This window comes from Phoenix dactylifera, chromosome 9, assembly GCF_051530095.1.
Source record: "Phoenix dactylifera cultivar Ajwa chromosome 9, Ajwa_hap1_PhDact_Kaust_v1.1, whole genome shotgun sequence".
Classification (NCBI taxonomy): domain Eukaryota; kingdom Viridiplantae; phylum Streptophyta; class Magnoliopsida; order Arecales; family Arecaceae; genus Phoenix; species Phoenix dactylifera.
This window is the reverse complement of record NC_143198.1, coordinates 2,881,947-2,908,332: the sequence shown is the minus strand read 5'-3', so window position 1 is coordinate 2,908,332 and position 26,386 is coordinate 2,881,947. Positions and strand designations below refer to the sequence as shown.

At 39.6% G+C, this 26,386-nt stretch overlaps 2 protein-coding genes and 1 long non-coding RNA gene across 3 annotated transcripts; all 3 read right to left on the bottom strand.

Moving 5' to 3' along the window:
- Positions 1–2,511: 2,511 nt before the first annotated feature.
- On the bottom strand, positions 2,512–8,209 carry LOC103704460 (uncharacterized). Its single transcript, XR_015968606.1, has 2 exons — positions 7,788–8,209; positions 2,512–4,747 (listed from the first exon to the last, which is right to left on the bottom strand). It is a non-coding gene; the product is annotated as an uncharacterized LOC103704460 (long non-coding RNA).
- Positions 8,210–14,090: 5,881 nt separating this feature from the next.
- LOC103704576 (uncharacterized) lies at positions 14,091–16,633 on the bottom strand. The gene has a single exon (XM_008787930.6). The coding sequence runs from the start codon at positions 16,179–16,181 to the stop codon at positions 14,694–14,696; it is 1,488 nt and encodes a 495-aa protein (XP_008786152.3). The 5' UTR covers positions 16,182–16,633; the 3' UTR covers positions 14,091–14,693.
- A 6,555-nt stretch (positions 16,634–23,188) lies between these two features.
- Positions 23,189–26,386, bottom strand: LOC103704461 (UDP-glucose 6-dehydrogenase 4). Its single transcript, XM_008787743.5, has 2 exons — positions 26,132–26,386; positions 23,189–24,924 (listed from the first exon to the last, which is right to left on the bottom strand). Exon 2 carries the CDS (start codon positions 24,900–24,902, stop codon positions 23,457–23,459), a length of 1,446 nt encoding a protein of 481 aa, XP_008785965.3. The 5' UTR covers positions 24,903–24,924; positions 26,132–26,386; the 3' UTR covers positions 23,189–23,456.

Sequence of the window (26,386 nt, the reverse complement as noted above, 5' to 3'; positions counted from 1 at the left end):
GCGTTGTAAGGGTTAGGTGCAACAAGGCTGTATGTGTGACACGTGGTGACCTCTCAGACAGAGGAGATCTAAGGTCAAGGCTTTTGGATTTTGGGATTTTTCTCTTCCATTATTTTTTCTTTAATTCTTAACGTAAAAAGGAATCCAGCTAGCAGCTACTCGGTTGGTGTGGTCCAACCTAGATCCGGCATGGGACGTCACTCGGTCCCTGTGGCCCCAAAAAAGTGCCCAAGTATGGGACGTTCATACCAGTACATGGCTTCCTTACTCTGCTTCCTTTTATCCTTTATTAATTTAATAGTAGCTATGACGTGTGTCTGACATAAATAATTTTTTATGGGTAGAAATTTTCTAATAAATCATTGAGGACTCCTTAGGTTTGTAAATTTGTTTTTTTACTAAAATATTCTTTTTTAAAAAATGACTTCTATAAATATAATATCTGAAAAAGTATCTTGGTTGGTCATTAAAATATGATTGGTTAAACTAATTATATAAAATATATTTTATTAAAAAATTTTACTTATAAATTTTGATAATCTATAAGTATTTTTTTTTAAAAAAATTAATTCTCAACCAAAGTGGCTTTCTTATGTCTCTTATAATTTTATTCAATAAAATATAAAAATTTTATTTTCATAAAAATATTATTTTTTATTTTTAAAAAAATTCAACCCATTAAATTTTTTTTTTATTTTTTTTATTTTTTTCCACGGACCAAACTAGCCCTCAAGATGGAGTAAAGCCGAAGGAATGGATATGGGAAGATGTAGTTTTCAAATTCAAGAAGATAGCATTAAATTTTATGAAAGCTACTCCCCTGGAAGTTGCTTTCAATCACATGTGCCACATCATTGCACAAAAATAATTGTACATTAAAATATCTAGTGGATAGCATTCCTCTATGGTCCGAATTGCGAACATTATTATTCTTTCAGCAAATTATCCTTTCAAGTTTTCATGGGGCAAGCGACATATATATAGCGGACAAGAAAGGAGAAATGAGAGCTTACAGGAGAGCAAGATGAAGATAAATGAACAGATAAACTATGGTGGTCTTGCAAACAAAGGTTAAGAGTGTGTGTTGTGTGGTCTTGCACAAGATTAGGGCTAATATTGTGTACATTACCTGCAATACCCTCATAATAGAATGCAGTGTGTATTGTCCCAGCCTAGGAGTTGCAAACACTAGTTTGACCTTCATCCCTAGTTAATGAGAAGAGAAATAGAAGTTGAGAGTTTGCACCTGCAAGTTCCAAGCAGACCCAATCCTGCAGCCCTGTTGCAAGGTGACAAGTTCAAGTATTGGATACCCAATAAGAAAGGTGTGATTGAATAGGCACCATATCGTAGCGCATGCAATCAACATTATCAGGTTCGAATGAACCCTGTAACAAGGAGGATGATGAAGCGAAGAGAAGAAACAAATCGATAACACATTAAATTTCAAGTTTAGAAGAAAGCAATTGTCATAATCCAGGATTTCAATGTGCCAGATACCGATTTTGCGTCACAGCTTTAGGGGTCCTATTAAATGGTTAAATGAGGATGAGCAAATAAAACTATAGTAATCAGCATCCATAACCCTTTTCTCTTTAGTCAGGTTTGTGGCGTATCTTCTACACCATTTAATCGGAACTCTTTGATTTAACGGTCTCACACGATAGTATGTAAAGAAATATAAGGATCGAGCAGTTGACGAGTTTAAAAGAAAAGCTATCCAATTGGCATTGTTACAGAAGGGTTCCATGAGAAGCAAAGTCTAGACTCATTAGCATTTCAAAAGGAGGTAATAATAATAATAATAAAACCACCTAAAACAGACACAGCGCAACAAGACAGAGATGTTGATACCAAAACTATAAATTCAACTTTAAATTGAAATCTAATCAAGGCCGACATGTTGAGAAGGATATATTAGCTACCAGTTTCAACTATAAATTTATTCCAAATCCAATCAGCGAACAGTGCACAGCAAAATTAAGACAGAGATGTTGATAATGCTAGCATAATTTTCATATCCTGCAAACCACACTAAAATTGTATGAGAACGACCAGACCTGCCAACAACTCTTTTCACACAACTCACTGCCCAACCACATATATCACACCAGGTTGCTTCCACCACAAAAAAAAAAAAAAGAAGAAGAAGTGTGCAGCAGATTTTGGTTAAGCAGTAAACAATTCTTTAATACTGGGGAATGATCTAACCTTAAACAGGCAAATAGTGAATTTGTGCATTTTGCTGTCTATTGTAGTCAGGAGACATGTAAATAAGCTGGAAAAAAATGCAAGAAGTAAGGCACCAAATAATGTACAATGATCTTAGATCTGAATTCCATATCTTAAAGCATATATTACAGTGTGGAGCCTAATTTAGAACTACAATGATCCTAGACCTGAATTCCAGATCTTAAAGCATATGCTACAGTGTAGGGCCTAATTTAGAACTAAGTTTTTGAACATGCAAAATGAAAAAGCAGAATATGTGAGACAACATTCCTACACATACCATGTTTTCAATCGACTCCACTAGAAAAATCAAACAGGCAAAAACTGTACAAGTATTGTTTTCCAAACTAAAGCTGCCAGTACGAATACACAATTGCATGGTCGAAACTGAATCCAACTTGTCTGCCATATATGATAGCCAGAATGTGATCACACAACCCCAAAGGCCTAGAGTAACAAATCATTTAAAGCACAAAAACACTCCACAAGAATTGAGTGTGTTCCTTTACCATCCAGACTGCACCTAGCTAACAGTTGTCTCAAGCTGTTTCTTCACCATAGCAAGGTGTTTCTGCCCTGCAACATGTAAATCAAATACTTTCTCACTGTTGCAAACAACACTGCAAAGAGAGCAAGGTCTAATCGAATCTGCAGATGTCCCTTGTTCCAAAACCTCTCTTTTCTTTGTTTCCAAATCCTGCTTGGATGCTGGGACTGCCTTTTCTCTTTGTTTGCGCATCTGTAACTTGATGTTGTCAGTGGCTGGAGTTTTCTTCCCAGCAGACGTCACTGGAGCATTTCTGGGCTTTGGTGTGATTGACTCCTGCAGCTTCTGCAAGTTTCTTTTATGTTTCTTGCCCAGTTTGGGGCTGTTGAGGACTTCTTGGCTGTTACAATCAATCTTTCAAACCTCACAGTACACAGATTGGACGACCTTGGGAGTCTTTTTTCAAGCCCTTCCTTACGCCAGTTTTAGATGCCAGCTGTGCTACTTTGTTGGTCCAGTTCTTGGGTTTCACAAGGTTGGAGACTGCTGGGGCCTGCCCATCAGAACTTCTTCCTAGGGCCTGCAAGAAGAAATTCATTAAAATCAACTCAAAAGGAACAATAGCTTATATAAGACAGAACAAAATGGATCACTTTGAAACATGGAAATGGCTACCATGGTACTACCACCGACACTGTAAACGACTAATGTAATACTAACGTTGAATGCGATATATATGCATTTAAACATTATAAACTAAATAAAAATGTGATATGGATATAAAAAGTTCACACAGTAGTCATGTTTCTACATATACATACAATTATATGCATAGAGGCATACATCAAAAGAAAAGGTAACATCAAAGCTCAAGTTGCAGGAAGAAAAAGCATAGTTAATTGCTGATAATGATTATTTGATACATACAGACATACACGCATACAAAGACATGAAAATATTTACACATGGGACCATGCACATGTCGAAAACAATTATATGAAAGAACAATCACATATGTATACAAGCGTCAATGCTGGAGATAATAGTAAACTCTTCCAACAGAGAGATAAATTTATTACTAGTGAGGAAGGCATCTATATTGACTCATGTTTTTTGCTTTTAATACTGTCACAAAATACCATTACCTGCTACTTAAGCCATGGACCTGGGTTTAGTTACCAAAACAACTCAACTGAAAGCCGATAAGGATTCTAGGGAAAACCCAGTTCATATGTATTCTGAATACCATTCATAGATAATCTGTCTAAATATTATATTCTTACAAAAAGACTTCCATTGAGCTAATACAGATTTCTACACGAAGCAGATTCCCTATATTTTACACCCTATGCCAATTAAACATAGAATTAACGAGTTCTGTATCATATCCACATATTCCTTTAACATGTTTAGCTTATCAAAAACAGCTGAACATAAGACAATTTGCAGTTTTGTTTCATCGATCTTAAGCCACATTTATACATAAATAATTGCATAACATATATCAGTTCATGAACATAGGCAGGTGGCGGCTGATTCAGTACATAACAGAGATGAGGATGAATACACCAACAAATGCCCACATCGCCAGACATTTATATCAGCATAATATAAATATAAGATATAGAACCACAGCAGAAACTGCATTAAGTATAGAATTGACATGGATAGCAAGTGCCAGAGATGAGAAGGTAAATCCTATAACATTCTATTCACTCATCAATTCAAATGAGTATATTGAAACCCCCCTCAAGCCTCCTCAAAATTCAGGATGCATTCTTGAAGACACAAATACACAAAAGGCATGTAAAATAACAATCATGGTCAGGGTCAATGATAAGCATCTGTTTTATCTTATGGCATGCTTTTCTCCTACAAGAAGTGAAGCAAAACCCTTTTACTATTGCAGACAACGTTGCACACCATGCAAACTACTGCAGAATCAGCAGCTACACCTCCCAGAATAAGCTTCTGCTTCTTTGTATCCAAGTTTTCAAAGGTTTTCTTGGTACTAACAGCCTTCCTCACCTGACAAGTTACAATCTGATGAATCATTTCCCACACATGTAACTTGAATGTAGCACATGGTGCAAATTTAATGGTCGTGAACGGCACATAAGTACTGATATGTAACCCCTAAGCTTTTTGCTTTCTAGAAACTCAGTGGCATCTCCAATATACAATAAGAGACAGCATATCCGAATGTCTGACTAAACTAATAATCTTTCACTCGACATGTAATGATTTTTTCCCAAAATGTTTTACGAAATAAACAAATAACCAGGAAAAGGAAAAGGGTTTCTATGCCAACAAGATGTGCACGCGCGCGCACATACATGTGCACACCTGATAACAATTTTGAGTCACATATGCACCGATCAACTATCAAATCTCCACATTGACAAAGATCATACAGCAGATATGAACACAAGCACATGGTTGGTAAAGTCCTGGTGCACCTAGGCTGAACACAAGCATTCAAGAAGACGGATGAAGTGAATGAAAAATAAAATAAAATAAGTAAAAGAAGAAACGTAAATCACTTATGTATTAGTAAGACTCATAAACACATACAGCCCGTGAATAACAAGTATGTTCCACTTGAGAAACAGCAAATTATGCCATGAACAGCATATAAATTAATAAGTTTAACAATGACATGGTAATTTCACAAATTTGTAGATTAAAATAGTATGGGCAATCACTATGATAAGTAGCAAAATTTTTATAACTGTAATACAGCAGGTATGATACAGCTTATCGAAATATGAAATGATGCAACACTGTTTATTTAGTCTTCAGAAAAATCAAGTAGATGGAAGACAAGGAGATCATTGTTCATAAGAATTTGACAATCGAGAATATGTAGTTAATGATTTCATCAAAAACATAATCACTAGCCCAGCACTAGACTGAAATTTCTTAAAACCTACTGGTGCCATATCCAGACAATATAACACAACTAGCATAACTGTTCTGCATGTTCTTGAGTTTCTTAAAATGAAATGGTGCAGCTTTAATTGATCAACAAAAGAAGACCTCTTTACAGATGGAAGAGAAGGAACCTATGAATGTAAAGTAACAAGTTGAGACAATTGAGGATAGCAACATATGTATCACACATTGTGTGGAGCATAAATACTGGTTATATCAACAGTAGGATCCAACAGGAATATTTAAAATCTATTAGTGTCATATCCAGAACTGACTAAATCAGACCAGTGTCCATTCATGCATTTTGTGTAGCTGCTACAGAAAGCAAGGTCTGCTTTTAGATGATATAACAGCAGATTTGCTGATTCAGCAGTAACTAAGTTCGACCTCAGACTAGAAAATCTAGGCAACTTGGAGACTAAATACATACCAGGATTTTTAGATCACTCTCAAATCCTCCTTAATGGTGAAGGGAGAAAAAGAGTTTCAATCCTTTGATTAACTAAAACTAAAGGATACTATACAACTGAACAATGAAGAGTAGTTAGGGCAGAAGCTATGTATTTCAAAAAATTATCATTTATGACAGCTTCTGCATGGACAACAGAAGAACTTTTTCAAAAGAAATCTGCAGCCTAAAGGTGCATGAGACAATAAATCTTATTGGGTAACTATAAAACCTTGAAATCATGGCCTATCACTCATCACATTAATGTTGATGAACATCACCAATAATACCAAATATTTGCAGGCTGCACCAAGTGCTTCGACTTTGAAGAGAACAATTGGGAACAAAGATATTAAATTGCAAAACTCATCCAAGAAAAAGTGAAAAAAGAGAACAATCTGAATGCTATAGGAAGTCTTGAGCCTAAAATACGTGGTTGTCATATGTAGATTCAAAAATTTAAAGATAAAGATTTTCTTCCAACAACACAAAGTTTCAAAAAGCAACTTGCATCTAATCACCCCTTAAAATGAGACATCAAAATAGATGCTATTCTCATTCTCATAGTCATTTTTTCTTATAAAAAAAAGTGATAAAAAAACAGACCTGCATATCCAACTCTAAGGCGCATTATACTCTCTTTTTGTATTTTTGAAAAGCATCACAAATCAAATCCGAAAGGAGGTGTTATGAGGAGGGTAAAAAACATGACTTATGACTTCTGGTTTAAGGGTATCATATGATTTACCATTGTATATTTGTATGAGTGCTAGATAAACAGCTCACATCCAGATGTCAACTCTTTGAATTGGAGTAAAATTCACTGCAGAGGAATCTTTGGAGTCTAGACTAGAATAGTTAGGACCAAGGTACGCCGAATCGGGCCGAACCGCCCAATTCACCCCATACCAAATTGAACTGGTACGGAACCACGTCGGTTCGGCCCTAATTTTTGAAACCCCCTAAAGTGTTTTGAGCTGCTCTAAACTGCCCAGTTTGGAACCGGTGCAAATCACTCGGTTCGCACTGGTTTAAACCAATTTGGCCCCTTTTGTCTCCGTTCTTTTAATATATCAAAGAGCTGGTCTATCGAACGAGGGTGAACTGGTTCCCCTCGTACCAAACTGCATAGATCCCGATATTAGTTCCGCTAGCCGACAGGCACAGATCCCAGTACTAGTTCAGCTAACCCTATCATATCAATTGAGTAGCAAGTAAGGTTTGCCGTATCGGTATCGAACTTCGTATCGGTGCCACACTATCATAGTGTCGGTACGATACGATAGGCGGTACGTCTGACGTACCGAGTGTCAATATGGTATGCTATACGGTACGTCTGACGTACCGAATATCGGTATGCCATTGATACTGATAGCGGTACCAATAAGGCATGCCCTGGTACCGTTCGGTATGGTACAATATACCATGGCAAACATCATCACAGTTGTGGATTGACCATGTGCAACATGACGGATGTTTCTTTTCTTTTCCTTTCGTTTTTTCTCTTTTCCCTTTTCTTGTAGAAAATGTCGGTAATGGGCTGCCCATTGTAATGTTGAAGCAAAAAGATAAATCATGAAAACCCCATTCACAAAGATAATTAGAAATAAGGTGGGAAAATGGTGAACGGAGAAAGAAAGCATGGAGCTATAACAATATAAAGAGAAGAGAAAGGAATGCACTCACAGCTCCATAATGGCGAACCGAAAAGCCCTGTGCCTCCCCTCTTCCGTCCCCATAAATAGTAAGACGTCGAATCCACACCAGGCGCCGCCGCCGCCAAAGCCGCTTGGATATAGGGGTAGGATGGGCAAGGTAGCCATCGTAGCCGTCGCCGTGCGCAGCAGAAGGGTCCCCGCGCGGCACCCGGAAGGCCCCAGGATCGACGGAGGAGGCGGAATTATCGTGCGCGAGGATCGGTTTAGGGTTAAGATTAGGGTTTGGGAGGAAGGAGTAGGAGGGGCCGACGTAGAGTTGGGGGTGGTGCGCGGCGGCGGCCCGCCGTAGAGCGGTAGAGGTGGTGGCCGTTCTGGTGCGCCTGCGGAACTTTGCAATCCATCAGAACCGCATTCGCCGAGAGGAAGATGGGGAGCGAGGGAATTTTTTTTTTTTTTTTTCCCGTGGTTCGGTTTCGCTTCTATTTGTACGGGACTTTCCTCGTCCCAACCGAAGCCCAACTAAGACCTGAGGCCGGGCCCATTATTAGCTCTATGACATGTTGGCCCACCCCGGCCTTAGTGTTAAAGAAGGCCCAAGATCAGTTGAAAGGGTGATGCTACTTTCCTCATCCAATAATTTGGTTCAAAATGAGAGGGTTCAAAATGAGATGGTTAATATGAAGGATTTACCAGATAAGTAGCTGTAAATGTAGCAGTCAGGAGAAGGGCCGTGTGTAGTTTTTTGAAAGTTTCGGGATCCAAGTGTTATTATTGTAAACTTATAGGGTCTATTTCTAATATTTTAATAATACAATGAATGGGAATGTTTGCTTTTGGGACTAAGTACGTTGTTATCTCTCATATCTAAAGATAAGAATGACGTGTCATAACTTTTCTAATATCATGGAAACACTAGCAAGTTCAGGTTGCTTTTGAAGTTCAAATATATATGCAATAAACTTTTGGAGGGATTAAGTATTACTATTATAAACTTTTGGGGTCTAATTAGTGTTACTACAGTAAACTTTTAGGGTATGTATGTTACTATTGTAAACTTTTAGGGTCTGTATGTTACTATTGTAAATTTTTAGGGTATGTGTATAATAACCTAAGAATGTAGTGGATGAAAATTTTTGACATCTAGTGCTAGCTATGTCATATTTATAAAGCTTTTCATATAATAAAATCACATTTCAGCTGCTAAAGCTGATATTTAAGGGTACTAACCAGCTCAAATTTGAGTAGAATCAAATTTCTTAATTTAGTATATCTCTACCCTATGAAGGGAAGAGGCATGAATTCTCCATCTACAGTTCTTCTTACACACTGCAGTGACTCTAGCCCTCTCATTATGTTTCTAAACATAGTCAAAGCCCTCCTGTATTGAATATTGCCCCAATGCCTTTCTAAACAAATGCATTGAAGAAAAAAACATGTTTATCTTCAATTGAATAGGCCTGCCAAAATTGGTTTCCTCATTGAACTTTAGAAACCGAGAATGCTCTAAAGCTTCTTCTTTTGAAGAGCTACCTAAGCTTCTAACCTCATCGCTATTAGATAACTCAGCTTCCCTACCAATCAACTCATCATCTGCTTGTCTAATTATTGTAGTAACTAATAGACCCACCCACATGCTGCATCATGGGGGCGAAATGAAAGGAACCCCCATGGTGGATCTCCAAAGTGAAAAGCTTAAAGCCATGCTATATTCATAGAAAAACAATGTTAATAGACATGGAAACTATGTGGTCATGTGGTGATAAAGCCATAAAGTCTAACATAAACAATCATATGGTCCCCAATCATGTCGTTATGAAATTATGAACTCAACCGAGGGGTATGTTTAAGCAAAAGTTAACTTATTGTGTGGTACCATATAGCACTGTAGATTGATGTTACTTAAACTAACAGCACATTGGCTAAGAAATCTTAGAAAGATACTATCTAGATTATGCAACTTTTGAGGCATAGTCCCACCTTATGGACCTCTGACATTCCAAAGGATGGAGGTAATATTATGTTGTAGAGATTGTGGTCCCTGCAGGTTCTTATTTGTTAAAAGAGTGCGACAAAGATAGGACTTTTCTGCCGCCCTTTGAATAAGAATGGATAATAACTTTGAAGACAGGGTTCAAATTTTTTATATCATTATATATTCAATCTAACTAAATGACACACTTAGCAATATTCAAATAAAAATACACATAACCCTAGAATCCACTTATCTATTTGATGGTTCAGGGGATAGCCTCTGACTTGAGCATACTGATACACCAATAGGGTACGACTTCTACCTCGTTTGTACAAATGGAAAGAGTGGAAGGAGGGTAGCAGTTGGAGGGGGGATGGGAGGGCCGACGTCGAAATGGACGAGGTGAAGGAAATAAGAGCGAACGGAGATGGAAGAGGGTTTAGTCGGATGGAGAGGATTGTGCGTTGGATGCCCGGTCAAAATGGAGCAGGAAAGGTGAGGGATAGCTTCGAAGCCTGGACAGAATAGAGAAAGAAAAGATGGTAGGTATGAACTAAGGATTAGTGGGGTGTTCGGCAGTTTTTCTCCTAAATCACATTTTAACACAAGAGAGTAAATTAGTAATTTCTCACATAAACAATGTTAGAACTCTAGTGGATGGCCGGAGCATATTGCAACCAATTCATAACTTTTGAGGTCTAACTAAAAAAAATTAAAAATTTTGGAGTATGAGTGCAAATCGCAAAAAGTTGAAGAAGTGTCTCTATAATTTACCTAATAGCTATCGCAGGATGATAATTTGGTGAGCATGGATAGCATGGGCAGTAACAATGGATGCCACAAATAGTTCCATGACTTTTCCATATGCTATGGACATGACACAATGATTTGGTACAGATTTGCAAGGATAATTACATGCAAATAGTCTAGGAGATTAAGTTGGCGGAGAAGTTTTTTTTAACTAATTAGAGTGCATTATGTAAATGCATGTGCAATTGTTAATTGGGACCTGACAGACTGATGATACACTCCCTGCTTAGCAAAAGAGATTCTTGGTTTAAATCTTAGATGATGCATCTCTGGGTATCTGGCCTACGTAATCAATTTCAAGTATGTCACATTAATACATGCACATGTCACTGGAGAAAGTCATACGCAAATGCATTTTGACATTAATGAGCACTAGGGAGCATGAAGGGTCATCCATTACCTCTCATGAATCATGCCCTCATCTTGTATGTCACAATTAGAAGGGGTGCAATTCAGGGGGATTGCTTGATTTCGATCGCACCCCGACAGCATCTATTGCAATCTAGATGTATTATCTTGGCATCATGGTGATTATTTTCGACATGCGAAAGCCATCTACACATAAATGAGCCCTAAAAGCTTCTTTAATGACATATTATTTTATCAAATACATGCAAAGCATGCAAATGGAGAGGGTTTTGGAATGATTTCTCTCTCACGTAGGTAGTTGGCACCCTTCTCTTCAAGCAAGGATTCTCGGATTCCAGCATGTGTTGTGGCAAATAACTACGGTGTTCAGAAAAAAAACGAAATGTAGGGCAATGAAGGAGTTTCCAATTTTGCATACATATGTAATCAATAAGTTCTGCTGTTCCAAAGACGAAAAACCTTTAGTTCAAAAGAATGAACATTAGGATGGTCCATTTGAACATTAGGAAATCATATGTTATAGACAAGGAAAAATATGTCGAAAAATGGTAGGATGAAGATTGTTTCGACAAAATGCGATGTGTTATTAACATGCATGATGCATGCATGTATATGTAGTTAAAGAATATGATTTAGCTGATGTCTAGATATGGTCAAGTCCAGATGTTCATGAGCACTAGGGGTGTATCTAGTCAGCATATAGATGCAATTATTCCTAGATGCGCCAAAAATAATTTCCATAGGTAAATGATGTCCACAGCTCCTTTATCTCTAAAGGGGTCGAATCTAATGCATATCTATCCTCCAAATCAAGAGAATCTTGGTGTTATTTCATGTCTATATATTCATTATTTGCCTAATTATGTAGGATAATTGCTTATTACCAAGATTTTGAAATAAGAGTCAGTAATGAGCAAAATGCAAAGTAGTAAAGGAGTTCTAATTTTGTATTTGCTATGATTAAGCAATCTGAAAGGTCCACACACACACAGAGACATACATATCTATATACATACGAGAATCCTTTGGTGCAAAAAGGATAGGATGATCAGACCATCAGTGGCCCATCAGGTCAGTAAGATCTAGAACCAGGTGGCTTTAGCAGAGATCAGGCTTGCTTCTGAAAGCAATGTCCACATTGCACTGCTGCATAATATTCTTGTAAGATTATGATAGCTAGATCTAAATGCAAGACTGGAAGAAAGCTTAATTATTGGCTGAGAGATCCACTTCACTAGGCCCACAATATTCTGGTTGTCTATGGTTGTAGATGGCCCATCTCGGCGACTTTTCGAACAATCTAGTCCATTCAGTCCACTCTATTCTGGTGACCAAGAGGGTGTTTAGTGTCAATGTCCCACACTGACTAATAAAAAAGGTGCCAACCATATTGGGTTATTAGCTTGATCCAGTCCTTCTCCCCCGATAGCTCAAGTTTTTGGACTATAAGTCTGTGACAAGTAGTATAAGAGCTAGGCACATTGTGCGTCAAAACTTTTATTAGCTATGTGGGCTTCTTGCTAAAAGATGCAGGGGTCGAGCATGACTTAGACCATGGGTGGCTCTTCCTCTCTCGAGGAGGAGCTAATTGTGATGAGGGCATCACAAGATTGGATGGGAGAGACTGTCAAAGCTCAACATTGACTAATAAAAAGGATGTCACATAGGTTTATTAACTTAGGCCGACATGCCTAACTTGGATAAATGAACTGCACTCTGGCCTAAAGAACTAGACAAGATCTGAGCTCAGCCCAATATTTACTTGCCTCAATATATGACCCCACGAAGCGGTAGAATCAGCACACCAACATTAGGTTTGAGAATGGAGGCATGGTGAAGATGGGAAGATATAATGACAGAAAACAAACCATTATGCTCTGTATATTGTCTACGTTTAGAAGATGCGATCATGAATCGAAGACTATAAAACCATATCTTTCCTCAACATTTAAAAATGGAAGATAGTAGACCACATTCAATCATATCCCACCAAACACAACCCATATCCCCATCAGATTTTCCATAATTCTAATCAGATCAAGCTAATATCACCACAGCTAGCAAATCTTAATACAGCAGCAGTACAGCACTGAATCTAGGGTGAATTTCACCATATAATTCTTGTTTACTGTAAGATGGATATGGTCATTCATGCAGCATACATACCTTGTCATTCTAGAAATATGTTAATCCTATATATCAATTAGATGCATTTAGACATGACCTGGGTTTGTGAAGAGAGTACAGAGTAGGGAAGGCAAGTACTCTCATGAAGGGATACGCTTCCCAAGGCCAGCAAGTCAAAAAGACAAGGACTCACGGTAAAGATATGCGCCAAGAACTGTTGTTCCTACTTGTTTTAAAGCATGGAAAGGAAAAAAAGACACCCACATTGATAAGGGAGATGGGTTGTCATCCGTTTTGGTGGACAAGTGAGAAGCCAACTTGGGATCACATGCCATCGTAGTATTATTAAATTACATGAAAGAGAGAGAAAGAGATAGGCCATTAGCTATGGTTGCTGATAGATTTCACAATCCAATCATTCCCACCCCAACTCAAAAGCTTCCTCAAACCTCTGCCCTCAGCTATTGGTTACTGGTAAAGCTAGTTGTTTGGAGCATTTGCTTTTGTGTTCACTCACAACCCCATAGTTCATGGTCTCAGCAAAATGCCAGACCAGATTTCCTCCACTATTTCTCAGATCTTAGCTTGCAATGGTAAAGCAAGATCAAGGATAGTGACAGAATGTAATTATATTTTAAGCATGGTAAACTTTAGGAAAGATATTCACTGTGCAGTTTGTTCTGAAGCCTTAAAAGGATTGGTAATCATAAAAATTGCAGAAAAGCTAATCAAGATGTTTGCTGCTTTCCGTTCAATTCTGTCAATTCATGAGAACAACAAGGTTTGATGCAGCTGAGAGTGAGATATTATCAAGAAAAATAATCAATAGTTGCAGAACTAACACTGAGAGACAATAAACTACTCAGATTGCAATCTTTTTTTCCAAAAGAATTAAATTCTCACCTGGGACAGACAGTATCGGCTCAATTCTCAGATGATCAGATCATTTCCATGACTTCACTATAGAACAGGCAGAGCAATTTGGCCAAAAGGGATACTAACATTGAAATGCTGAACAACTTCCTTCAAATAGATATGGTGGAAAACACGCACACACACAAAAAAATATATTATATTCACCAAGAACAGGCTGTTCATAGAAGAAGCTACTGAGAACGCCTGCATGAAAATTCTTGACATTTTTTGTCCACATTGCAATCATATCAACTATACACCGCACCACAAATTCCAGGGTGCCGTTCTTAGCTACTGACTGATATAATGCAGAGTGAGCTGAGAAAAAATGTTCAATTTTGCTGATGAACTTCTAAACAAGACCCAATCATGATTTTCCTTTCCAAAAAAAAAAAAAAAAAACAAGAACAACAAAAAGAGCCATCCAGTTTGCATCAGTAGAAGTTTTACCGATGGAGTATCAAACTAATCAAATCAGCAATGTCAAGCGCTGCCAAGCACTGGCCTCCTTGGCACTTCAATCAGCTCTTGTATTGTGATCATTGTAACGAAGTTTTATTATAAGATCCAATGAAGAGAGGAAGAAAAGGAGCTTAAAAGGCTTTGAGTAGTCTACTTTGAAACTAAGCAGTAAGCAGCAAATGGAGCTGTTACCTGAACATTGACCTGAAAGAGTGGATGCAGCAGGAATTCATCAGCTCTCTGAAGAACCTGCACACTCCTCCAACCTCCCCATCCCCATCAATTGGAGATCACACCAACCAGAGGCTCGTGCTTGAGGCTGCTTCCAGCCCACCATGACTGCATCTCAGCACTCCCATTGGCACTGTTAAAATCTTCATCGACGGGAGCCGGGAGGTTGAGGTCGAGCAAGTCGGGCATCTCCAGAGGCTGCTGCTGAGTTACAATGGTCTGACGGCGAGCTGCATCGCCTCTGTCATTGGCGTTCATGACCAAGTGAGCTCTCTTGTGACCCCCCAATGCCTGGCCTGAAGCGAAGACCTTGCCGCAGAGCAGGCACTCATGGCCCTTGGCCTTCTTCGGCGATCCATTGGCGGCTTCAATGCCCACACCTTGGCCGTCCATCTCCTCGGCCGCTGCCTGATCAACAGAAGCATCGGCCTCCAAGCTGTTCTCACTGCCGGAGCATCCCTTCGTCCTCTTGTGGCTCGCCCGGTGGCCACCGAGGGCTTGGTAGGAGTGGAAGGTCTTGTTGCAGGTCGTGCACTGGAATCGGCTCCTCCTCTCGGAAGCCTTATCAAAAACGCCATGGGAAGCATCGAGCCTGTACCTTTCAATAGAATCCATGCCAAATTGAGCGTCGGAAAGATCGAATCTTTGCTTCTCAATCGCGAATTCGCTTCCATCAAATCTGGGATTCAGCCCCGATTCAGAAACGGCAGAATTCAGATCGTTCTTCTTCGAGCTATCCTTCTTTGATTCTTCATCGAAGTCCTCAGGCTCATCAGCGTCGGAATTACAGACCTTGGGCTTCTTGAATTCATTATCCCCGACAAACCAATCATCGGAAGCTTCAGATTCCACCCTCTTGAACCCACTCCTCCAACACCCCCCGTTTCTTGGAACAAAATCCCCATCCCCTTCGCCAATTCCCCTCCCCTCAAAGACCACAGAATTCTTATCAGAAGACTCGGTGAACGAATGAATTCCACCAGCGCCGCCGCCGCCTCCACAGTACCAGGCATCCCTCGACAGCATCATAAGGCTTATAGCTCCATCCTCCTCCTCCCTCTCGTACTCCGACACCGAGGAAGAACTCGCAGCAATCGCCGCCACCATCCTTCTCGATCCTCGCCTCCTCCTCGGCACCGCCACCGCCGCAGCCTCACCCTCCGACTGCCCGCCATTGCTCCAAGAACCCTCCTGCTCTTCTCTCTCCTCTGAAGCCGGGCACACCCTCTCAGAGTGGCACCTCATGTGCCCAAACAGAGCTCTCCAGGACGGGAACTCCTTGCCGCACTCCCGGCACTGCTTCTCACCATCATCGCTAGTACAATCCGATATCCGCCACGTCTTCTTGGGTTTCTCCCTCAGTCCATAGCCGGCTCCTCTAACGCTCGGCGCCGCCCTCTCCTGGCCGTTGTTCTCGGAGCTCCCGGCCACCTCCATGCGGAAGTGTGACCTCATGTGGCCCCCCAGCGATCGGCCGGACGGGAAGCTCTTCCGGCACACCTTGCACCGATGCTTCTGCAATCTCTCTCCTTCCATCTAAAACCAGGGGACCAAAACCGACCACCGAAAAGAAAGACAAGACAAAAGAAGAGGTCAAAGAAAGGCTTAGAAGAAGCCCAAAGATAGCCTCAGATCTTGAGACTTTGGACTCCAACTAAGCTCTGCTCTCTCTTTATATCTAACCGTGGAGTAAGAAGTTTAAAGAGAGAAAGAAAGAGTGGTTGTTTTCTCTCGCTCGCTCTCGCTCTCGCTCTCTTTCTGTGTTGTTTTATTTGGGGTTCTTCTGGAGGCCATGGATGGGAAGAGAAAGCCATGCATGGAAGCAAAGTGCAAAGAGGAAAGAGAGAGAGCGAGAGGAGAACGGCAAAGCTACGCGGCACGTGTACTCAAACTGAGGATCCTGAAGCCACCTGATCAGACGGCTATAATAGTGCCACGTAGGAAAGGCGAGCATCTCTAGGGGGATGGAGACAGTGTGCTGCAAAACTAACTGCCCCTAACTATTCGTTCCATTGTCGTCCCCCTCTAGCCCCCCCCCCCCCTTGTTTAGCCCCGTACATAGAACATCTAAATTAATAGTTTTCTATTTTGGGTTATGTGTCGATCAGTGGTTTGATGTTTCCCGAGTTTTGTGTCTGGTGGGTGGCCTACCGGAGAAGCCTCCATCGTTATTCCTTTGAGGTTATCCTTTTATTCCAGGGTGTGCTATGTCTCTAGATAAAATGGGAAGCATACTGGGAAAAAAAAAAAACAGGGAAAGGTCAAAATGGGGCCATATTTGGAAATTTCTTGGCCAAAGGTTCTTTTTGGGTAACGTTAAGTGGACGAAGTCAACTAGGGCATTGTACATTTGTTGGTTGTTGATTTGTGGGTCAAGGACATGGTTGGTATTCTTCTTGTAAAGATTTTTTTTTTTTTCCAATGATGAAATATATCAGTAGAGTTCGATCTATTTTGATTTTGGCCAGGCTTCAATTTGATGCCAACTCCTTCACTAAAATTTGGCGTCTGACATTTGATACTCTATGACTCTTCGAATTTTCAGCTCATATGATGCTAAAATTAAGGCAGAATTTGATACAAGAAATCATTTATATATGCAAATGAATTAGTCAAATTGGACTAAATTCCCAAATCCAAAAAGTTTTTTTTTTTTTGGAGCAAATATTTTTCTTTTTTTGGTTGAATAGAAAACATTAAGTGATACATGAGAATCAAAGACGTTTTTAAGTTAATAATTGATTGCTCTTAAAAAGTATAAAAATAAATGCAGCATTCAATGCTGCAGTGTGCATGGGAGTTACTTCATGCTATATTTTGTAACATTTAACATTAGAGCCCCAAAAAAATTATTATGATGGTGTTGTAATGGCTATTTGTTTTTCTTACCTTCTCTCTATGGGGACCAGGTTTTGTGCCATAGATTTGAGGGAAGAAAAAGGATTCATCTGAAGATTTACCAATGCGAGAGGATGCGGCCCTGCTAACTTTTTGAAGCGACGCTTGGAATAACCTATGTATCCTCCTCAATCCTCATCACATCATGGATGCACTCCTCTTTCTTTATAAATAAATGCACACCTAATTGTGTCCATTTATTCTTAGACATTGTATACAATAATCCACCAGAGAGGAAGAAGCTGGGGAATGTATCCATCAATGAAGGAGAATATCCTTCTAGGCATTGGTTTCCAATATCCTAATGGCAACATATTATTGCATGCCATAATCACAGAGTGGGAGTGGCATTATGTTCTATATTTGCTTATCTTATTCCATTCATTTCTGCCCTTCTGATGGATTCACTGTTATGGTCTCCATCCAGGGGAATGAGCATCAGAGGATGCAGAGCAAAGTAAATGCCAATGTCACCACCAGGACATTCAATTGGGTTACTTAAAAAAACATTAGGTTGGAAAAAAGACTAAGAACTTTCTACCACTGATCCTTGAATAGACATAGGAACTCTTTCCTCAGCAAAGAGTATGCTGCTGACATCAAATATGGGTAAAGTGAGCCAGGAATCTTCCTCTTAAATCTTTTTAAGTTAGTTGAGCTGTTTGGATGCTAGTTTATGCTGCTACATAATCTTCTCACCTTCTTGGTGGGTAGGAAGCATGTCCAAAACAAGCAATCGCATCGGCATAATTCCAACTCAGGCCGGCCCTCGATGCAACCAGAATGTACCATTTCACAAGCATGTCATGAACCAATGCTAATCGCTTTCGAGCTGCTTCCAAATTATCTATGCCATCTTCCACAAGCATGTTCATGTGCATTAGACCAATGATTCCTTCGTATGCGTATAGCTCTATGTAGGCGTACGAAACACCATCCAGATGTGCTCAGAAATCAGCAATAGAGTTCCAAAGTAGAGTTAATTGGATTTATTTTTGAAGAGTTATAAAATAGAAATAACCAAATGGATTCATAATTCTAGCACAAGAGAGGCTAAACAATTAGTAATACAGTACCAAATATTTCAGCAACATTAAGGCTGTAAAGTTACTGGCTTTAATTACAGAATTGGTTTGCTAGCTATTCTTTAGTTCATGTTTTTTAAATTTTGATTTGAAATTTATTAAGAGGGATATGCTTGGGTGCAAAATATGGTAGTTAGCAGATGGAAGGTGTAGAAATCCTTGAACTTTGAAATTATGCTTGAAATCAAAATTATTCAGTTCAAACATTGGGATCTTTTCAATATTAAAAAAAAACGAACACCTAATTAAAGAAAATAAGTTGTCCTAAAAATGATACAGAGAAAAAAAAAAGAAAACCAAGATTTCACTATGAACACAAAAAGCTAGAACTCTGTTTTAGGAAGCAAAGTCTTTTTATCTATCCTGACTATGGGGCATACATACACATAATGCCTTCTTAAGCCTTTTGAGGCACATATTTAGTCTCATGAATAAGTTTTCAAGAAACTTCACTTTGGAGCAAAGTCCCTCTAAATCTAATAGCTAAAGAGACAGCTTGGTGCCTAACCTACAAAGGTTTGGCCTCTCCTTATCTCTTGTTACAGGCCCTTGGCATGTTTGAGATGCCTACCCTTAATTAAGACAGCCAAGTCACATTTCTCACACATCCTGCCTAAAACCTGAACCCCCAACTACAACATACCATATTTCAGAAAAAGATTGAAACCAACTCTAGGACGTAGTGCATCCAACACTAATGCATGACCCACACCATGCTTATGATATTATGCTCCTTCCCACCAATGCCCTACGCTTCTTTCAATAACTGGTTCTGGCCAACCCATATTACCACTCCCCAACTCACTGGGATCTCAGTAGCTTACTGGCTCTGGAAGATCTTCCTTTGCTCCAAATGCAAGAAAAGCACCAGGGCCAAACTTGTTGGAGTAAATAGATAAACATTATGTCAAAGTTTCTGTAAGGATTATGACTGCTGCATGAGTGACAAGGCACAGTTCTACTAACATTGATGAAGAATTGGAGAATAGAGTGGATGCAGTGCAAGGAGGTGACTGATAATATATGAAACAAACTTTCTTTCTTCTCTGGAGATGCTCGAATGATGTTTCTGTTTGCGTCCGATATAAGATCATATGAACCTGTGAGAAGCCTATTAATTTTCACAGGATTAGATGAGATCCACAATGAGCAAATGTGAAAAGATAATCTTTACCGATCATTGTACTACCATTATCGAGACAAGCATGCAAATGCATGACTTGGAAAATATAACCGAAGCCACACTCCAGCTCTGCAAGTTATGGATTTTAAAGTGAACAGAAATGACTGCCGAGTGTGAGCTTTTTTATATGGATTCACTAGTATTTACCTACGCTCTTACTGCCATGAAGGTTGAGCTGAGTGCTCAGTGTGCCTTATTTACCAGAGCTAGTCATGTGAAAGTTGGCCAAGTGTAGCTCTTCATATGCTATTCCAAGGATAGGTACAGATGGTATAAACAAAAGGAGGTGGATGGATGGGTGTAGCCTTATGGGCAACTACAAAGTCTATCAACCCTTTATATTATAGGTTCCAAGCAAAAAGGTGCATGTGTTTCCCTTGCAAATGTAATAATGGAGCATGTGTTGGTGAGCAAGATCTCACCAGCAATGCTTGGGAAATACTCAAAAAGAATCAATGGAATGCGAATGTTTATGCTACTTGGGGACCATCCTTTTTCCTTGTTTTATGGTGAATGAGATGGTTTTGGGGAGCACCAAAGCTATCTGCTATGTTGTTTATTGCGACATCTAAGCATGGCTTGAAGCGTCAGTCATGCTAGTTCTAGTAATGTGAGCTCAACAATTCAAAACATCATGAAACTCCAACTCTCTTTCTCTCTATCAAACACACACACCAAAAAAGAAGAAAAGAAAGAAAAGAGACATTATCCCACTAAAAATGCTCGAAAAGCTCTAGGAGCCCATGGTTTGCTTACTGAAACCCTCTGTTCAAGTTTCTTGAATCTATGATTACTCTACTGCAATAGATGATGGAAGAATCCAGAGTAAATTAAGCTCCTTTATGAAGCCTAATTGACCGAAATTAATAAAGGGACAAAGTGATTACTATAGCAAGAAAATTAACATTGTACCTGTGAGCAATTTTTTTCGTATGTGTGAGCGAGAATAAACAAGACTTGAAAATAAAACAATTCATGAACTTTCAATTATACAGATCATACCTATGCATAGGGAAGAGAATTGAGAATAAATAGCCAGTATAGTCACAAAAAATGAGATGAGATCTGGCTTGTTGCCAATGTCAGGGGTATACGTAACACATGTTTACATATTCATGCATGGCTACGAGGCCATAACAGATATGAAAGGCCCAACTTATTGGTCATTTTTTCATCAAATAAATTACTCAAGTTTGATGGAAACTAAAACAAACGCCTTAGTGCTGCATGAGCACAACATTAATAAGCAGTTTCATGACATGAACAGAACAAACATGTGATTTAGATATATTAATCACTTTTATCTTAGGTATGTTTTTAAAGATGGGATTGATTTCATCAAGGCATCTGTTATGGATGGCGTACAGGAATGCCAAGAAAAAAAATATGTTCAGCTTTATGGCCATAAGGTGACACCTCTTTCAGGATTTTTCTAATTGCGGATATGTTTTTACTTAAGCAGTATGAAGATGAGTTGCCTTCCGAGGAACCTGACACATCTTCTGCAAAATCTAAGTTACAGAAACTGCATTTATGATACTTTAGTTCACTTAAGGGAGAGTTTTCTCCTAACTTTTCCCCTCACCAAAAAAAAAAAAAAGATATTTAGCTCACTTATGACAATTGCTAGTTCAAAAAGTATTTCTCATACTTTAACTTTCTTTGCTATACAAATATGTCTTACATATCAAATTTCATCAATTGGAAAGTGTAATATGTCTATTTTTTTTTTCTTTCCATTTGTTAGGAAGAGAGAAAAACTCTGCCTAGCTATCGATATCGAGAGGAACTACTTCAGGCTGTTAAGGACCATCGACCATCAGATCAAATTCTTGTTTGTTAGTCGATTAAAATGTACAGGTTGGTTACTCCATCATTTTGAAGATTGTTACTTCAGACGGAATTGTCCTTAAATGTATGACAGATGGTTTGTTTTTGTAGGAGTTTCTTGGTGAACTTGATTCAACTGTTTGTCATCATATTACGTTTGATTGCTGATGTGCTTTTTTGTCTTTTTTTCATGTGGAATATGTTAGTGTTGTGATGGAAGATGAGGTAAACGAGATAACACTTTCAAGTTTCAACAGATATCTTATTTGGTTTGGTGAAGGTAAACTTTGGTCATTCTTGAAATTTATATGTTATTTGGCAGTGTACACCAGATATTTGTACATATTTAGTTTCTTACGAGTTTGCTCGTAAAGTTTTGAATAGATTGCCAGTTCTGAACAGTCCTCATACATTAAGACTGCAAATATCCAAGTAAATCCACTCTCCAACTTCAATCCTTAAAATGCCTTCGCTAATACAAAGGAAGGTGCTACACTCATCCTGCACCCTCAAATTAGATGATCCAGAGAGCAAGGGAAATTTAAATATGTACTTCTATCTGGAAGACTTTGTGGATAGAATGCATGGTGGTATTCAAGGAAGAAGACCATAAAAACCTACGAAGTTTGCTTGCCTCAACATCTGAACTACATGGTATTGGCTTCTATAAAAGTTAGCTTGTCTTAACATCTATACTACATGTTATTAGCGGCAATTTATGACTCGATCCATCAACCCAACCCATGAACAACCTAATTTAAGTAGGTTTGGATTTGACATAAACGGATTTGACTCGTAAACATGTTTATTAAATGGGTTAGATTTAGATTTAAACTTTTGGCATGTTTAATCCGTTTCAACCCATTTAATAATTAGATCGAATTATGACTCTACCCTTAAAATATATTTAAAATCTGTTTGAAACTTGCTTAACCTATTTCTAACCTATTTAACCCAACTTACTTAACCTGTTTAAATCTATTTAATTCATTAAAAACCCATCTAATTCATTTAACTTGTTTAATAAATGGGTTATATGGGTCGGGTCCGGTTACGTGTTTAATAAATAAGTCGGATTCAGATTTAAAATTTTGACTTGTTTAATATACAGGATAGATTTGGATTGATAAATTTTTAATCTGATCCATATCTGTTTCGACCCGATTGCCAACTAACAGAGTCCCAGCAGGGAATACAGCAGCTTTATGCAAGAAGCTCATTCAAAATAGAGGTAGACATTAAGATTCTTTCTTACCATTTTGCTACATCACAATATCCTTTCGTATAAGCAAAGAAGTTTCATGTGCGTCCCATGGCACCATGGAACTCATAACCAGGAACCTTCTAAGCTCAGTCCCGGTTTGGATTAGACGACCTTTTTACTCGGGGTAGAAGTTGCTGATTCAATGACAATGCCACTCTACACTTGTAATGAAACTTGAAGCTGGCATTCGGAAATGTATGCCGATGGTTGATGTTGCCATAAATGACAGAAGTTGGAACTCTTGCAATCATATTTCATAATTTCATAAGAGGCAGGAAAGATGTATACTAATAGATGAAGTTTCAACTCAGAATTCCTCAAATGTAACAAGACAAAAATGCACATTAAGTATAATTAAGAGTAAAGCAGCAGATAAACATGAAAATCCCCGCCATATTCTAGTTAATTATAACCCAGAAAACAATAAAAACCATAAAAAATACCAACTCGGCCGAACTGTAAACAATCATCAGTATGAACTGACACTGCATGCACCAACTGGGTTCCATCGGATCTCACTACTTCCTCTGCCTATCTGCAGCAGTCCTCCATCAGGCAACAGCAGGCAAATCCTTGAGCCATGGATCCAGTGGCTTCCCAATCGAGTACACAATGAATCCAATCTCCCTAAGCTTCTCTGGATCGACCACATTGCGCCCATCAAATACGAAAGCTGGCTTCTGCATGTTGTCGTGGATCCGCTGATAGTCTAGAGACTTAAACTCATCCCACTCAGTCAGAATGCAGACGCCATGTGCTCCCTTGGTGGCCTCATAAGCATCCCATGTCACAGACACCTGCTGCTTCACCGCCGTCGGACTCATCGGCTGCAGGTGGATTGGGTGGTCCCAGTCGAACTTGTTCATTGCGAGGTCGCGTTGGATCTGGTCCTCAGTCACCTGTGGATCATAGATGCTAATTGTGGCCTTGTCCCCCAAGAGACCCTTGCAGACATCAATTGCAGGAGTCTCCCTTGTGTCGCCGGTGTCTTTCTTGAATGCAAACCCGAGCACAGCAATCTTCTTGCCGGAGACGGTATTGAACATGGAGGACACAACCCGGTTCACAAACCGGCTCTTCTGGTAGTCATTGATCTTGATGACCTGCTTCCAGTAGTCAGCCACCTCAGGCAGACCATTGCACTCACAGATGTAGACCAGATTAAGGATGTCCTTTTGGAAGCAGGAGCCTCCGAACCCTACACTGGCATTTAAGAATTTAGGACCAATCCTTGAGTCCTTCCCCACAGAATAGGCCACCTCTGACACATTCGCCCCAGTGGCCTCGCAGAGTGCGGAAATGGCATTGACAGAGGAGATCCTTTGTGCCAAGAAGGCATTTGCTGCAAGCTTCGACAGCTCTGCGGACCACAGGTTGGTCGTTATAATCCGATCCTCAGGCACCCAATGGGCATAAACATCTTTTAGTGCCTGAACAGCCTTCTGGCCCCCCGGAGTCTCCCGGCCGCCAATAAGTACCCGATCAGGATTGAGCAAGTCCTGGATTGCTGTACCCTCTGCAAGGAACTCTGGGTTGGAGAGGATCTGGTAGTTGATTCCTTTGCTGTTGTGAGTTAAGATCTTCTCGATGGCCTCAGCAGTCTTGACTGGGACCGTGGATTTCTCGACCACAATCTTGTCGGACTTGGAGACATCGGCGATCATGCGGGCAGCACTTTCCCAGTAGGTGAGGTCGGCAGCCTTCCCTGCCCCGAGGCCGCGGGTTTTGGTAGGAGTGTTCACTGAGACAAAGATGATGTCAGCCTCATAGACATGCTTCTCAACGTCAGTGCTGAAGAAGAGGTTCCTTCCGCGGCACTGCTTGACCACATCCTCGAGGCCTGGCTCGTAAATTGGAAGCTGATCGCTATTCCATGCATTGATGCGGGTGACAGAGATATCAACAACAACTACCTCAATGGATGGGCACTTGAGGGCAATGACGGCCATGGTCGGCCCACCAACATAGCCAGCTCCAATGCAGCAGACCTTCACCATTTTTTCTTCCTAATTCTGTGACCTGTGAGTTTACAAAATGATCAAGTAACAGTGGGGAAGAGCACCAATCTGCAGTGCACTAAAGAAACACCAACAAGTTTCATTGATCTAAGATCTCCTCATCTATTAACAGGGACAGGTAAAGTCAGCATATCGCAAACTTTCAAAAGAAAAACAATTTCAAGATCAAATCAATTTGTTTCGACACTAAAGAGCATAACTTTCCAAACCAACATGACAGAATTGGCACGCACACAAAGAAGATCATTTGTAATAATGTAACAATCTCAAAAAAAAAAAAATCTCAATGGCTCCGAACATAATAATGTAATAATCTTAAATTATCTCCAGAACTCAATTGATCATTTGTAAGTATTCTCGATCCCAACTGCTCAATACAACTAGAAAACACAAAGAGGATCATAACAAAAAAGAATTCGGCAATGAAAGCATAAAGGCCTGAGGAGAAAACAGGGATAAATATCTGATGCCTATAAACTATATATTATACTAGCCAGCCATGCATACAGTCAAATCAAAAGCAGCATAATTGGAAACACATCTAATATTAAGTCTTAAAAATCTTGAGGAACAAACGAGAAACACACATCTCGTATCCCCAACTTGCTGAGAGCAACAAATTAGCAGACAGATCCGAGGAGTCACGAGGGAATCACAGAAATTGACAGATATTTAAAGCTAAAAACATAATCAATAAGGTAGAAGTTTACAACAAAAAAAAAAAAACCTGAAATTTTCCAAATCAACTTATCAATTTCTCATATCATCTTCAGATTTCGGAAAATGCAAAAAGAAAAAATGCATCCCAGATATACGTACAGCATTGAACCCGTACCTTCTAATAAAAAAAAATCTGCGCTATATTTCCAAAATAACAAATCACTTAAATCATATCCACAACAAGAGAATACTCGAAACCAACAGATCTATGCATTTCCGGGTTCGATCCTTCAACCACAAATCAGATCCAAACGACACAAACAGATCTACAGGGCGAAAGAAATACCAACATGCTCATGCATCATATATCGTGATCAGCAAAGGAAATCGATACAAAACAAAGATTACATCTTGGTAGGCCTCCAGATTAGGTCGCAGCAAAACAAAACCTTGCAAAATCCAGAGCAACGACGACTTCAAAAGATCGAATTATCTAAACACCAGATCAGAGCACAAGGCTAATCTCAGAGACCAGATCGGAAAATTACCTTCTGACCTGCTTCCACTCCAACTGCACCAAACACGAGGGGGTCAGACAAAGGGAGAGAGAAAAAATCTAAGCGAGGGGAAGGGGAGGAGAGAAGAACAGCTCTTGACACAGGGAAGAAGTGTGACCTTGCCCTTCCTTTAAATACGCGCAAAAAAAGGTCGGATGCAAGAGCCGAGCTGGACAATTTCAACGCGTTTTCTCAGAACTCTGCGAGCGAGCGAATAGATTTTAAAAAAAGTCGGCAGCGTATTCC

Coding starts and splice junctions, on each gene's coding strand:
- LOC103704461 (XM_008787743.5), bottom strand. CDS start 24,902: ATGGTGAAGGTCTGCTGCATTGGAGCTGGCTATGTTGGTGGGCCGACC.
- LOC103704576 (XM_008787930.6), bottom strand. CDS start 16,181: ATGGAAGGAGAGAGATTGCAGAAGCATCGGTGCAAGGTGTGCCGGAAG.